Raw genomic sequence first — 14,905 nt, 5'->3', positions numbered from 1 at the left:
CTAACATCTGAGCCAAATGTTTATCTCCCTGCAACTAGGAAATATTGGGGGACAGTCAGCCCATGGTGAGAACAGGGTGGCAGGCAGGTTTCCATGTGCCCTCACCCGTCCTGACCGCGGCAGTGACCCTGCGGGCCGGGAACCCCGGGGGCAGGAACGGGGACCAGCCGCATGCAGACTGCCTGAGAAGCAGCCCTGGGCCGTGTCCCGCACGGCCACATCAGAGGCCAGCACTGCCCCTCGCATGTCCTGTGCCGAGTGCAACGTCACGGGCGGGCTGGTCGCTGTGGCGATGACACAGGCACACAGAAAGCGTTTCTAAGCACTGACCAGACCCAGACACGTCAGCCAGCACAAAGCAACTGCCGAGCGGATGGCTGGGGGAGGCTGGTTCACATGGGCTCAGGCCTGGACAGCTAAGGCTTCACCTTTGGTGAGATCTGAATGTCAAAGTTCTGAGCTATATGCTCAGATGTGATCAGTGAAAACTGACATTCTCGTAGATGAAATTACATTCCTTCCCAACCCACTTGTACACTTCAGTGAGGTGTATTTTATGCATGTTAGCCCAGGTTTAAAGATCTACATTCCAAACATCAGCCAAAGCCCCCAGGGGGACTGAGCCATGGTCCCGCGGTATCTACCGCAGCCAAGGTGTGCATCCCTCCAGCCGGCAGGTGTGGCCGTGAGGCGTGTGGAATTATGAACTAAGTGTCAAGCTGGCCCATTTATCAGCAGCAACTGTTCTCATTTTGCAACTATACCTAATTTTGTGAGCCACAGCTGTGACCTTTACGAGTGTCAGCTGAGCCAGCCTGTTGTCTGAGAAACTGCTGCTGGGAGGTAGTGCGTGCAGTGCGGGGCGGGGCCTCCTCCCCTGCTCCAGGCTTTATGCCCCGAGTATTACAGGTGCGACGTGACAGATCCAAGGCGTGGACTGCCTGGCCGAGCATGACACCCACACGGCCCGGTGCTTCTGAGAAGCTGGAATTTAAGCCTGGTGTGGGAGCTCACTCTGTGTCTCCCAGGCTCCTGGTGAAGACAGAGGGTCTGGACCAGGCGTCCTCAAACCACGGCCCGCGGGCCACAGGCGGGTGTTTTTGCCGTTTTGTTTTTTTACTTCAAAATAAGATATGTGCAGTGTGCATCGGAATTTGTTCATAGTTTTTTTTAAACTATAGTCCGGCCCTCCAACGGTCTGAGGGACAGTGAACTGGGCCCCTGTTTAAAAAGTTTGAGGACCCTGGTCTAGACTCAGCCCAGGGAAGCAGGGGCATCACGGGGCCACTGGGGGTCTGTCCCAGGGGTTAGGGCAGCCCCATTTATAGGTGTGCCTTGGATTTCAACAGTGCACTTTCCATATGGGGTGCAGGGCACTGTGAGTGACCTTGGCCTGGCCTTGAATTAGGGGATGGGGTTAAATTATGGGGGAAACGGTCTTTCATTTCAGCCAATCTTGTCTCCTTTAAGGAACTGAATAACTTTTTTCCCTGGCTTTAAACTGCAAAGACACTTAAGCTTTGCATTCAACTCTCCTTCTCTGGTGAGAAGTGGGCCAAGGGAGAGACAACCCGGCGGGCAGCCTCCTGCAATGCCAGGGCCGGCCCTGTGCTGTACCGGCCCTCTGGGCTCACAGGGCTCGGATCTGTTCACCATCGTCTCTCTCCGCGGCTTTGGAATGCAAAGACCCAGACGGTGACTTCCACGGTTCAAGGACTAGATTTATGTAGGCGAGCAGAGGGGAGGTGGTGTTATTTTTCTGTCTTTCCTGAAGCCCCAACAGGAAAGGAAAACAGAGAGGGAAGAAAGGAAAGGAAAAGACGAGGTAACACAACCACAAGGAGAGATTAGGGCATGTAGACAGAGGGGAACAAAGGAAGGAGAAGAATCCACTGGAACCATCTGTCTACATGTCTACCGGTGGGATTTTATTCTAGCTCACTCTGCATCCTACAGTGCCAATTAGTTATTTAGGCAATGCTTATGGCTTCTAATTGCTCTTTTGTTCTATTTTTTTATAGACATATTGAAGTGAAATAATGTTAAGTATTCCAATAGCAGAGAATTATTCTCTCTGAAGGAAAAAATGACCAGCACGGGAGTCTAGAATAATTCACATCTTTGGCCCAGAAACTCTTCATTTGACCTGAAACGTTCCAAACCAGTTAGAAATGTTTTGCAGGAGGTGGCCGTCCTTTTGGCATTAAGGCAGAGGCCGCCCTCACTGGATGAGTCTCCAAGACCATGGAGCCACAGGGTGGACATTCCCCCTGCGGGCCAGCCAAGACGTGCTGAAGGCTTGTTATGATCTAACGGGCATACTTCACTCCAGTGCGCTGCTGTACAGACACACATAGGTTGTATCCAAGTCCATTAAGGTCACTGAGAACTGTAGTGATGACTAATGTTTCTTACTCATCCAGGTCATGGTGTCCTCACGCCCCACTGAAGAAGCAGACATTGAAAAGTGTGCGTGTTTGCTCTCACCCAGGGAGAAGCTGCTGTGGCTCACTGCTGGGCAGTGTTTTACACTGAATCTGGGTAGCATTTTCAGTGTGAAGCACTAATAAAATAAAACGGAAGCAAAACCCAGTCAACGACTGTGTTCTTATTCGCCGCACATCAGAACTGTGTATCTATATTTAGTCTTCTGTGCGCCCACATACACGTTAGGCATCACAACAATTTTTCTATCATCTCCAACTGCACATGGATAATTAGGTTCCTTGCTGGGAGCCACACTACTGCTTCCCAACCACAGGGGGCGCTGTGACAGGTGAATTCATGCCAAGCTTGTTCTAGTTTTCATTCTATTAACATATGTACCTTCCAGCCCAAGTAATTACTCAATTTAATACATAAATACCCTAATTTGAGAATACATCCATGATTCCAGAATGGAAGCGCCCCTGTGAACACAGCACACACAAGCATGTCGAGCAGGGAGCAGGGAAATGGATGGGCCGGGAGGGTTATGCTGCCAGACCACGGGCACCTACCTGGGCACGGTACTATTGGAGGCACACCAAATAGAGAAACAACGAGAAGGTAAAATGGTTACCGACAAAGGTAACATATTGAATGTCTAAGCAGAACAAAGAAACAGGACAACCATGAACAGGAGCCACTGCCTGCAGTTCCATCCGAGGCAGCAGGTGGCGGCCTCGTGCTCTGGAAAAGCAACTGGGGCTGAGACCAGACCTGCGCTCTCCCACCCCATCCTGACCTGCTGATCAGGGTCAGTCTGAGCAGGATCGGCCAGCCTTCGAGTCCTGCTTTACAGAAAGCATCGCTCTACTTTCCTTCTTAAGGAACCGAGTCCTTCCAGAGGACAAGGGATCCAATCTATCACTTATTTTTAATAAAAAAGACCAGGCTGAAAAGAAAGACCTCCTGGCTGACAGCAACATGATTATCCATAGACTATGAGGAATGTGCCCACAGCCATAAACAACCCACTTTGTTAAAACTTAAAGCCTTTTAAGAATCTCAGAGCGTGATGTCCGTATCTATCAGCGAGTTCACATGGAGCACAGCCCGTCACCAGCCCCCCGAGGGCCTCCTCCGGCAGCCTGACCCAGGACACCCTCTGTCTCAGCCCCTGAAGCCCAGGACTCAGTCTCAGCTTCCTCTGCTCACCCACCCTGAAGCCCCCACCAGGGCTGGCCAGTCTCCAACTCCCCAAGTGTCATCACTGAGCTCAGAGTCGAGTCTTCACACCAGCTCAAACCGGCAATAGCTGCCCGCCGAGTCTCTGACACCACCCTGTAGAACGGATCTCCTAGCCCACGTCAGAAGGACCCCGGCATGCAGACGTCACCTCCTCTTTCACGTGCACACTCAGCACCCATTGGGGAACACCGTTCCTCCCCAACCAGGAGCCCTGCCTTGGGTTCTGATAAGACCTCAAAGCCCTCCCCATCCTCCCTCCCTGCCACCAGGGGCCACCTGGCAACCCCAGCCTGGCTGGCCTCTCCCACCCGCTGGGCTAGGAATTCAGCCATTGGTCGTATCTTAGTCACTTCTTTACCTGCATCGCCCAGGCGAGGCCGGCCCAGGGGTTCGCAGGTCACAGGCACCCTGAGCTGTTTTAGAAAATGGGGGTGGGGGTTGCGGGGGTGGGGCGCAAAACTGGTGCTCAAGGAAAAAGCCCAAGAAAACTCTGTTTTTATCCATTTAGAAATGACTCCCCTTTGGGGCATCGAATTCCTGGACTCCAAATATACCAGCCACAGCTTAGAAATGCCAGGATGACAAGTGCGAACTGAGATGACTGATGAGCAAAAGACATTAATGAGCCCACTCTAGGGTCGACCACACACACACCCTAAATCGGCAGCCCTACTTTTGATGGGGAGCCGTGTTCTTACTCAGAAATTAACAACCGCCGAATTCAGGATAGCAGCGCCCCAAACCAGCACTGCTCTGGTATTTCAGAGCGTCCGACAAACTGCCCAATAACCCTCCGGCCCATCCATAACCCTCCCGGCCCATCCATAACCCTCCCGGCCCATCTATAACCCGGCTCCTCCAGATCCGGCTCTGAGCGCGTGAGGTGTCCAGGCCCTCGCGGGGTTCTGTCCTGCCTCTTCCTCTCAATGTGTCCCTTTTTGATCCTTCCTCCAGACAAGCTCCTGCTCACGGAAATGACGGCACTCCACTGACACCCAAGGGACTCAGAGGGCCCTCAAGGCAAAACGGTCCTTTTACTGGGCCAGAGGGCAGTGGCCGGTGACTAACACCTCTACTGAAAGGGGGCGTCTCCGCTCCTTACTAGCCGCTTGAATTACTCATTATTTGATCTCTCCAGGCCCGTTTCCCTTCTTGACGTTGTGAGGAAGCAGAGAACCCGCTAGTGCCTAGAGGGGGATTCCTCTGAGTGTCAGCACCGAGCCTGCTTTTTTATTATAAAACAGGAGTCCCCTGGCTCCCCGCTGGCCGACGCCGTGCAGCATGCTGCTACCTGTCGGAGCGCCCACCCTCCAGGCTGTAGCGCAGGTAACTCAGCCCGTCCAGGAACTGGCTGCTGGGCAGCGAGTCGTCACCCAGCTCCTTCAGGTCCTCGGGCCGCAGGTACTCGCCGCCGTCCCCCGTCATCGTGTCGTCTCCTGGAAGCACGCGGGGGAAGAATTACTTGCTGAGTGTGAGGACAGCATTACGTCCCGAAACCCTGCACAGCAGCGGCACGCAGAGCACGTGTGCTGAAGAGCGTGAAAACAGAGAAACGGTATCCGACCTGCATTCCTTCTCCTTACCGAGAAGAAATCACCCCCTGGTTGTAATTCTTTGTTTAGTGTTTTTCCTCATGTCCCTGTCCTGGCAGCTGATTTACAGCCGTTGCTAAGTCAACAAGCGGCAACAGTAACGTGCCCCACCCCCCACATACACCAACACAGACGGATGCACAGGACATGCACGGACGTGGCGAACCACAAGGCCCGAGGGGGCAGAGGCTGCTTCGGGATGGTGTCCACTGGGGGCCTCGGGGAGGGCGGCTGGTTTGGCGACAGGGGCTTTGTCGGTGTAATCAGGTGAGCACTGAGATGCGATATGAGCTGAGGAACCACCGAGCATGTCCTTACGGGAGGCCGAGGACAGGCAGCACAGGACAGCAGGGCTCAGGGTCGCTGCAGCCAGTGAAGTGGAGACACAGGCTGGGTCCTCCTCGGAGCCTTGGAGCGCAGGCCCCCGCGGATGCTGGCCCCAGAGCAGGGACAGGATACATATGAGCCACCAAGTTGGTGCTAGTCTGTTGTGATCCTTTAGGACAGTGGTCGGCAAACTCATTAGTCAACAGAGCCAAATATCAACAGTACAACGATTGAAATGTCTTTTGAGAGCCGAAAACCGACTTCTGCGCATGGGCCACAAAGTTTCAATCGCACTGTACGTGCGCGTCCGCACGTGGTATTTTGTGGAAGAGCCACACTCAAGGGGCCAAAGAGCCGCATGTGGCTCGCGAGCCGCAGTTTGCCAACCACTGCTTTAGGAGGTTCCAGAAAAGCTTGTCTGGGTGCAGCTTTGGTGGCAGGTGTGGTGGGGGTTCAGGTGAGAAGTGAGTGCGTGAGGGTCAGGGGGTCCCCAGAACAGTGTGTGAGTGGAAGAGGAACACAGGTCCTTTGAGGGTGCTGTGTGGAATAACTGGGCAAGAGTACACGTTCGTGCTGGGGAGCGAGGCGGCCACAGGAAGGAAGCCGGGGTCTGAGCGCAGTGACAAGGCCGAGCAGCTCAGACATTAGGACAGGCCTGCAGACTCATTTTTACCCCCTTCTTGTTAACGTGTAAATCATGAATAGCAGTGCTTTTGTGAGTCAAATAAATTGGGGTCCTTTTCACTTAATTCTGGGAGAAAAGATTCCAGGATCCATTCTAAGAGTTAGCTTACCTAAACACAGGCGTTGTCTGGTTTGGAAAGAACTGAAGTTGTTTTCAGAAAAACATGTGTGAGCTTGTTAACATGTGGGAAGACTCAGTCTGCTCTATTGATGAAGGGAAGGGGACGGGGAAGGCAGGTCTATCGTATAGAACACACTGTGCTTTGTGGTCCCTTCACAGGTGGTCTGAAAGTCATCTAAACCCAATCTTAGCTGCCTAAAGAATGATCACATTACTACTAGTCTAATACATTTCACCACATCAAAACATATCTTCACCCAAGAATGATTTAACCTACACTCACTTCAAGCAAACTAACTTAATTGTGGCTAGCTCAATGTCAACTTATCAAAGACTTACTGTTTCTCTAAATTTGTATTCTAAGAAGAAATATTAGTTTGGAGAAAATACTCATACAGTGGTCACTAGATAATTTAACTATGTTAATAAGTTTCAATGATAGTTGCAAAATCACTAATAGCAGAAGCAAGTCATGGCTTAACCTTCCAAGTTAGTAAAATCCACACTCAAGTGCACAATCTCACCTGTACCACACAATCATCTCACCCATGTCACACCTTCTCATCCGTCACACCACTTCACTCATATCACACTATTCTCACCCGTCTCACACCACCTCACCCGTCTCACACCACCTCACCCGTCTCACACCATCTCACTTGTATTACACATGCTGTTTCAAAAGGAACAGGTTAGTGTTAGGCACCCAGATTTAAATATTAAGCACGTTGCTTCTATGCAGTTAAGAAAAATTAAAAGCAAAGAAAAGCTTTCACTCCAACAGTTTCCTCTGAAGGTACCTGAGTCACTAAGTACTTCCCCATCAATAACGCGGTCACCAGACTGTTTAAGAGCTGTTCAAAATATGAATGAAAAAAGTGATCCCACAAAACCCAATGTGGTGCACACATATGAATGCGGAGGCAGCCAATCAATGATTCTCTCTCCTCGTTGATGTTTCTATTTCTCTCTCCTCCTCCCTTTCCCTCTGAAATTAATAAAAATATATTAAAAAACACACAAAACAAACAACAACAAAACCCCCACATATGCTAACAACTACTATCAGGCAGATATTTTAACAGATGGCCTAGTTCCCAGCCTTTCCCCTTCCCAGGCCGGTTACTTATAAGACAAAAAGGGTAACACCAGTTGAAAATATACTAATGGAATCCTCCTTCCCCAAATGGCAAAAGTCAATGTATTGAAACAAAGGTGAACACATGACTTTATAGTGAACCTGCTGGCGCCTACACCCACTGCCCGGCTCAGTCCCCGGAGATGGGACAGCTTCCTGGCGGGACCAGGACAGATGCCACAGAAGAATGTAGAGAAAGCCTCACCCTCTTCGTCAGAAACGTCAAGCACCTCGGTCATGGTCTCAGGAACATTCAGCTTGTGTTTCTCAGTGATAGTCTGCAAAGAGAAATATCATTAATGCTTGAAAACAAACTCTAACAGCAGATGCCAGGAGCCAGGGGAGCCAGACTCAGCGTCGGCCCAAGGCCCATCTGTCTGGAAATTCTTTCACTAGTTTTCTCTCATGAAAACCCATGTCCTCCTGAGGACAAAAGACCACGGGTCCGTGAGACTGTACCAGAGAAAGCCCGCTGCTGTGAGTTCCCACTTGAAAAGCGAATTCGCTCGCAGTGGCACAAACGGCCAATTGTACGGAGCAGGCGGCTCACCATGCTCAGGGCCTCCCTGAACTGAACTAGGTAACAGCTCGAGAAAAGCCTTAAAAAAGAGCAATGAACATGTGCAATTTTAAAAAAAACCAAGCCAGGGGAAAAGACATAGTCAACGACGTGAAAGACGTAGATTGTCTGGACAGAAAACATGTCTTCTGGGATCAGAGGGCCCAGAGCGGGGGACCCTGGTCCTCTCTGCGTGCCCTGGCCTGTGAGTGGCTCCAATTCGAACTTCCCCATTATTAGCTCTGAGGCCTTGCTAGTCCCTTACTTCTGTGTGCCTCAATTTCTTCATCTGTGAATAGTGATAATAACACTACTCACAAGTTATGAAGATTAAACAAAATAATATATACAAGAGCTCTAAGAGTGCCTGGCATATGTTAGTACTCAATAAACATCAGCTGGCATGAACTGCTTTTATTGTAACTCAGTACTAAGTTAATCGTACACTGAAGAGCCTGAGCGTTTGGTCACTCAGGCACCAAGGAAGCATTGAATGGCCACTGTGGGCCAGGAGCTGTTTCAGACACAAAACTGGCATCGTTACAGGAACTTTAAAAAAATTGATAGCCAGTTTGAAATTGAATTACCATGGCCTAGAGCAAAGAATATCCTTACATGATATTACTCTACAATGTCATTATAATTTTTAATATTTTATAACAGCATATTATGCAATTATTCCAAACAAACATACAAACTAATTTTTTGAATGTTTGGCAATAATATAAAAAGGACATGAAAGGATTTAATCCCTTCCACTGTGAGGAAGGCCCCTTGGGAAGGCACTTGAGCATTCTATATTGGCCCCTCTTGCCCTTTTTGCCAAGAGGATCCCTCTTCTCATAATCCAGTTGCCCACAGCTGTTGCCTGAGTTTTCAGTTCCTGCTGAGGTTGAAGCCTCGTGGTGGCTGGCACCATGGATCTGTCTCTCGCCCAATGGCGTGAGCTGGGCTCTCCCTGAAGAAGAAACCTGGGTACCCCAAGATATGTGATCAATGCTGGGGCCCCACCGGCAGCCGAGGTGGGATCCCGAGGCAGGTGCTGGGCGTGGAGGCCACGGGGGCATAGATTACCAAGGAGACAGAAATGAACCTCTCATTACCCTGTTTGGCCCCGGAGGATGGCTGGTTAGCCAAAGATGGGTAAGATTCCTCAAAGAAGGAACAACCTAAGACAGGCACAGTCGCAGACGGACCATCAGGAGAGAAAAAGGGGGTCAACAGAGGTGGGGCATAGACTCTCACCCCCTCCAACCTTGCAAGGGCCTGAACCCTAGCCCCTTCTGAGGGAGGTCTCCTGCCCCATGGCTGCTTTGCTTTCCATGCCCAGCTCAGATTGGGACCCGGATAACAGACAGAGGCTTGGCCCAGCTCAGATCAGGACCTAGGCAACAGAGACTTGACGGACAGCAGCTGCCCTATATCTAAATCCAGCCTAACATCGGGAATGCTCAGAGCCTATTCAAGAATGCAAATAATCCTTTCCACTAATATTTACAGGGTGTTAGAGTATTAAATTTTACAGTAAAATAGTAGTCTCTTTCATTTGTGTGTGGCCTTCTCCAGAACCCTGAACCGGAACCCTGAACCACGCGGGATGTGAAAGGGGCTCCCACACGACCTATCAATGGTTATACACAGCATAAAAGAGGGTGGGTCACTTTAAAATTATGCAAATAACACATAGAGTTGACAGCTGATCCATAGTGGCCACCTGGGTCCCATCTCACGGTTCTACCAGCCACCTCAGGAGGCTGCCTCCTGCTCCGCTGCCAGACACAGGGCCCTGGTCCCGATGCCCTTCTGCACACAGCGACCACCTGGGGGCGAGCTGTCCCTGCCCCTCAGCGTCTCATGGAGCAGAGGTTAGAGACACAGCCATGATTCCAAACGCCTCCGAAACTTGTGCAGCCGCAACTTTTCCTTCACAAGCGGCTGCCGACGCCTCTCCCCGCAAAGGGCTTTGGGTAAAGACCTCGGAGGAAAGCGGCTCAGAAACCCGCGTGGCTGCTCCAGGGCACGTCCTAGGAATCCAACGCGTGACGTGTGTAGTCGGCTGTGTAGCTGTCGTTCAACTACTCCATTTAAGAGGTGACAGCGTAAAATTTGTTTATTTTACATAATTATTAAATTGTCTTGTGCTATTTGCCTGTCAGGAGTGGCTCTGTTATTTTAGTAAGTCTGTGGACTTTAGGAAATGATACTGAATATGATGCTTCCATGAACATAAACAAAGGGGCCAGGTAAGAGCGTTTTTCTTAAATTGAAAATTAGGTGAAAAACTTTCTTTCACAAAATTCCTGCTGAGCTACTTTTAGCAAAGCCAAGCTCTGTTATGTCGAAGGGTTAAGAGCATGGGCTTTGGAATCTGACAAACTCAACTTGAACCCTAGACGCACCCCTGCAATTCCTGAGCTTTGTTATGTGTTCGCGTCATCAATGACACTGCTGTGCTGTGCGGAGAAGGGAGTGAAAATCTCTTCCGCAAGAGCAGACGCGCAAGACTCGCGTAACAGAAAGGAGTAAGTTCACGTTTCAATTCTTAACCCCCGATTCCACTTCAGAAAACAATAAAACTCACAACCATGAGAGGACTGACTGTGAGAGGCAGACGTAAAGGCAGGCACATTAGACCAACGGTCGCCAACCTTTCGGGCCTCACGGACCAGCAGTGGTCTGCAGACCACTGGTTGGCAACCGCTGCATTAGACCACACAGCCAGGGAGACCCTTCCCCGCTGACCCCGCTGACCCTCGCTGGTGCAGGCCTTGGCTTCTTACTGGAGCGCATGCCAGGGACCTTGTATTTGTCAGCTGGCTTCTCACCTGGAGGGTCCGGTGGTTTTGCTGGGGCAGCGCTCAGCTCGGCAGCGTGAGAACAGCAGTTACAGAGGAGAAACAGCACACAGAGTTCTGAGGCCTTGGTGCCCCAGAGCTGGGGGTGAGGACTGGCTGTGTCTCTGGCTCACAGGGTGCTGAGCCCCCCGAGCTGGGTGTGGGGAATGGCAGTCTGTCTGGCTCACTGGGGATCTGAGAGCCCCCGAGCTGGGTGTGGGGACCTGGCTGTCTATCGGCTCACAGGGGATCTGAGGGCCCACAGAGCTAGGGGCGGGACTGGCTGTGTGTCTGGCTCACAGGGTGTCTGAGAGCCTGTGTGGCCAGTGTTTAGGAAGCTGACTGCCCTTGCGATAAACGTGGCCTGTGTAGTTTGGGTCCCTCGCCCTAAGTGACATGTAGAGCCTGCCATCTCTGACAGTGGACACGTCCGACCACAGTTTTGTTGAGCTAAAGAAGAATTTTTCTTCTTACAGAACCGATGTGCCACCCTTCAGGCCACCACCTGGAGCTGCTGCTGGGGAGGTGATGTTTTCACTGCTGACCACTCCTCAGCACTGGTTTCTACCCAGAAACCCTTCAGGTGGATTAATGAGGTGAATGGAAGAGGAGATACAAAAAGGATGCAAGCGCCCCCTAGTGGGAACCTGATAAAGATGCACACACGACCCAAGTGCACAGAAAAGGAGTTGTAAGAACCGATGTGCTTGGCCACCTGTGATGAACACGTTGCTTCAAAGATGCCAAATAGGACAAAAACCTCCCTGCTACGGAGGGAGACTCTCCTGTCTAAGAAACCAGAGAGCAAGAGAAAGCCACTAAGATTCAGCCTCTCAGAGACTCGGGGTTAGTGTGAGCAGAAACGGGCCTGTGTTTCTTTAAGAATTATCTTGAAGAAACTTCACTTGGAATTTCTAAAAACAGCCCGGCCGGGTAGCTCAGTTAGTTGGAGCATTCTCCCGTACACCAAAAGATTGTGGGTTCGATTCCCAGGCAGGGCACATAGGTTGCAGGTTTGTCCCTGGTCAGGGTGTATACTAGTATGGGAGGCAACTGATCGGTGTCTCTCTCCCATCCATGATTCCCGCTCCCCCCCTCCCCCTTTCTCTAAAATCGATAAAAACGTATCCTCAGGTGAGGATTAAAAAAATCTTTAAAAATAATGTGGCACATGGACCACAGGCTTTAACCTTTTGCACTCGGATGTCGAGTGTGACTCGACACGGTTAGCATTAGAATAAAGGAATCAAGAAAAAAGCAAGCGAGTGCAAAGGGTTAAAACTGCCCGAGAAAACAAGTGGAGTGACCCTCTGGGTCTGCGCACATCGCCTCGTGTCCAGGAATAAATCATACTTCCCCCACGCAGGACGGGGTCCCAGCAGCTGTGCTCACCCACTGCTGTGTGTCACGGGGCTGCTGCCGCCCCGGGAACACACTCCTTCCTCCCACCTCCCACCTGACCCATCGCCTAAGCCTGGGCTGTTGCTGGAACCTCCTTCAGTGAACGTAATGGCCGAGGTTTGACCGCATCCTCCCTACCGAGGGCCCAGTGCTCTACTGTCCACTTATCCGCTTTCCAAACAAGCCACTGAGCTGTTGTCTGCAGCTTCAGAAAAGTCACCAACAAATGGATGCAAAGAGAACAGCCCTGGGAGGCACCCCAGCTCTGCTCCGCAGGCCCAGGCCCCAGGCCCCTCACCCCGCTCTGCGTCCCCCCAGCCCTGTGGGCAGAGGCCATGCACCCTGCCCTCACAGTCAATGAGGAACAGTGAGCATTTTACATAGCTACTCTGTTTCCCTACGCACAGACCGTTTCCCTACTAACTCTTTTTGAATAAAACATACTCAAAGACCGAGAGGAAGTGGGGAAGAATGGTTCTCCAGGGGAACCTTCAGACCAGCCGTGAGCCCCACAGGGACCAGGGCCTTCCTGGGGCTGTGTCCCCTCCACTCAGAAAGGAAGTTTGGTGGGACTGGCCTGCCCCTCGGCTGGCAGCTGGGGTCATACCCAACCTCAGCACGAGGGCAGAGGAGCAGGAAAAACTAGACCCTGTAAACTCACACTCACACCCTTCACATGGATGTGCAAGACTCAGGAGCTCTGGCCGCTGCCGTGAGTGCACTCACATGTGTGGCCCTCAGTGTGCCGCACAGATTCACCCCCAGAAGCTGAGACCGCGGCACAGGACGTGGGGTGAGGGGAGAGTGCGCGATGGGCAAGCCGAGCTCAAGCAGAAGCCGTGGGCCCCTTACTCACTGTCGTGGTGGTGGTGACCTCCTCCGTCACAACCTTCAGGGTGTCGACCACTGAGATGTAGCCCAGCCGTTTAGCGATGGCCAGGGCCGTGTTGCCATTCTGAGGGGGGGTGGGGGGGAGAGAGGGAGAGAGAGGATGGAGCCAGTGAGCTCACCGCCCCAGGAGCCAGCGCCTCCTCCAATGACCAGGCCAGGCGCAGCTGAGGAAATCACTCGTTTTCACCATCACATCTGAATGTGTCTTGGTAACTTCTCCAGCCTGGAGAGCAGGTCACCATGGAAACACAACAAGCTGCATCTGCCCCTCCTCCTAATGAGAAGCACTTGCGGCTTTAACCCTGGGTGGTCAGCTCCGGGGGCTGGATGGTGCTGAGAAAGGGAGGCCTCCAGACCCAGCCAGGCTGAGGGCCCGCCTCCCCGAGGGCAGGCCGCTTCCGGGAGGGCAGGCCGCCTCTGGGCACAGCCCACGCTCCCTGTGCGCAGACACCGCACAGCAGCAGCTCCCGCAGGCCTGGGGAGCCGAGGTGAATCACACCACCTCGTTTACATCTCAGCGGCCCCTTGCCTCCGGAGCCTGCCTAAGCCGGAGGAAGTGGTGGCCAGCACTCCAGCCCCAAGCCCGTCCGCTGTGCTGGGCCTGAGGGTGGAGGCCCATCTCAGGAGGGGTGGGGACTGTGGCACCCTGTTCTGCTCAGCCTGAGCACGGCTGGGGCCGGTGACACACGGACACTGTCCTACTTCAGACACCCCGTGAGGAGGCAGGGTCTTTGGAAAAGACAACGATGCTGGGAACAGAGGCAGCAGGAGAAGAGGAGCCCAAACAGGAGGTGGAGGGACTCACGGGGGAGCCACAGGCTGAGCCTCCGGGCTGCGCAGGCTGTGAGGAGGGACACTGGACGGCACCATTCACGGGTCCCCGGGAGTCGGAGGTGACTCAGCGGCACTAACAGAGGATCCCCTCCCCCCACCCCTGGCGTTGGCCGTGGCAGAGGGACAGGGGTGCGGAGGGCCTTACCGTGGTGGTGGCATCGGGCCGTGCTCCGTGCTGCAGCAGCACATTGATGATGTGTGTGTGGCCCTGCTGTGCGGCCTGGTGCAGGGGCGTGTAGCCACTCTGTGGGGCGGGGACCGAGGCGGGAGGAGGAGGAGAAGCCGGTTAGCCTGCGTTCAAGGCATCTTACTTATGACAATGCTGTGTGTGGGGGCGGCCGCCCCAGGAGCGTGCTCTCAGCAGCACACACGCCCGCACACCTTCTGCCCGTAAATGAAGGGAGACAGGCGACTCGGCGTCTCCGACACTATTCTGAGCCGTGAGCATGGAAACGCGAGCCCAGGGCCACGCCACGGGGAGAGCAGCAGCGGTGGCGTCTGCCCAGGAGAAAGGACGAGGAGACGTCCGAGAGCTGCGAGCATCACAGCCCTGTGCCCTGCCCGGCGCGGCTTTCCCATCGGGTAACAGGCCTCACTGTATGGACCTCAGTCTGCAAGTTCCTTCTCCCGGGGGGGAGGGAGGGGGTGTTGGAGGCCCACTTTGACCCATGGTCTTTATATTTAGGTTCTGTCCCCTCCTGGCCTGGGCTCGCCTCCAAGAAAGTGAGCAGGAGCCGTGAGGCGAGCAGGGACACGGGCGGAGTAAAGGGACAGTCCCTGTGTCAGGGGGATACCACTGGGAACAACGGGGGAAAGTAATTTCTTCACGGTCACGCTGCAGCCAGACCCCGT

General features: G+C 52.8%; 1 protein-coding gene across 3 annotated transcripts in view; it reads right to left on the bottom strand.

The window, feature by feature from the left end:
* ANK2 (ankyrin 2) overlaps nucleotides 1-14,905 on the bottom strand; it is a 300,444-nt gene that overhangs the window by 40,878 nt on the left and 244,661 nt on the right. For all 3 annotated transcript variants that reach the window (XM_079771700.1, XM_079771698.1, XM_079771699.1), the window contains 4 exons: nucleotides 14,199-14,297; nucleotides 13,185-13,283; nucleotides 7,740-7,812; nucleotides 4,964-5,108 (listed from right to left, as the gene is read on the bottom strand). In XM_079771700.1, coding sequence (XP_079627826.1) covers nucleotides 4,964-5,108; nucleotides 7,740-7,812; nucleotides 13,185-13,283; nucleotides 14,199-14,297 — 416 coding nt within the window. The remainder of the gene's footprint in view (nucleotides 1-4,963; nucleotides 5,109-7,739; nucleotides 7,813-13,184; nucleotides 13,284-14,198; nucleotides 14,298-14,905) is intronic.

The sequence above is a fragment of the Cnephaeus nilssonii genome (assembly GCF_951640355.1).
Source record: "Cnephaeus nilssonii genome assembly, chromosome: 5".
In the NCBI taxonomy this organism is placed as follows: Eukaryota; Metazoa; Chordata; class Mammalia; order Chiroptera; family Vespertilionidae; genus Cnephaeus; species Cnephaeus nilssonii.
Note: the sequence above shows the minus strand (reverse complement) of the source record. Positions and strands in the feature narration are given on the sequence as shown.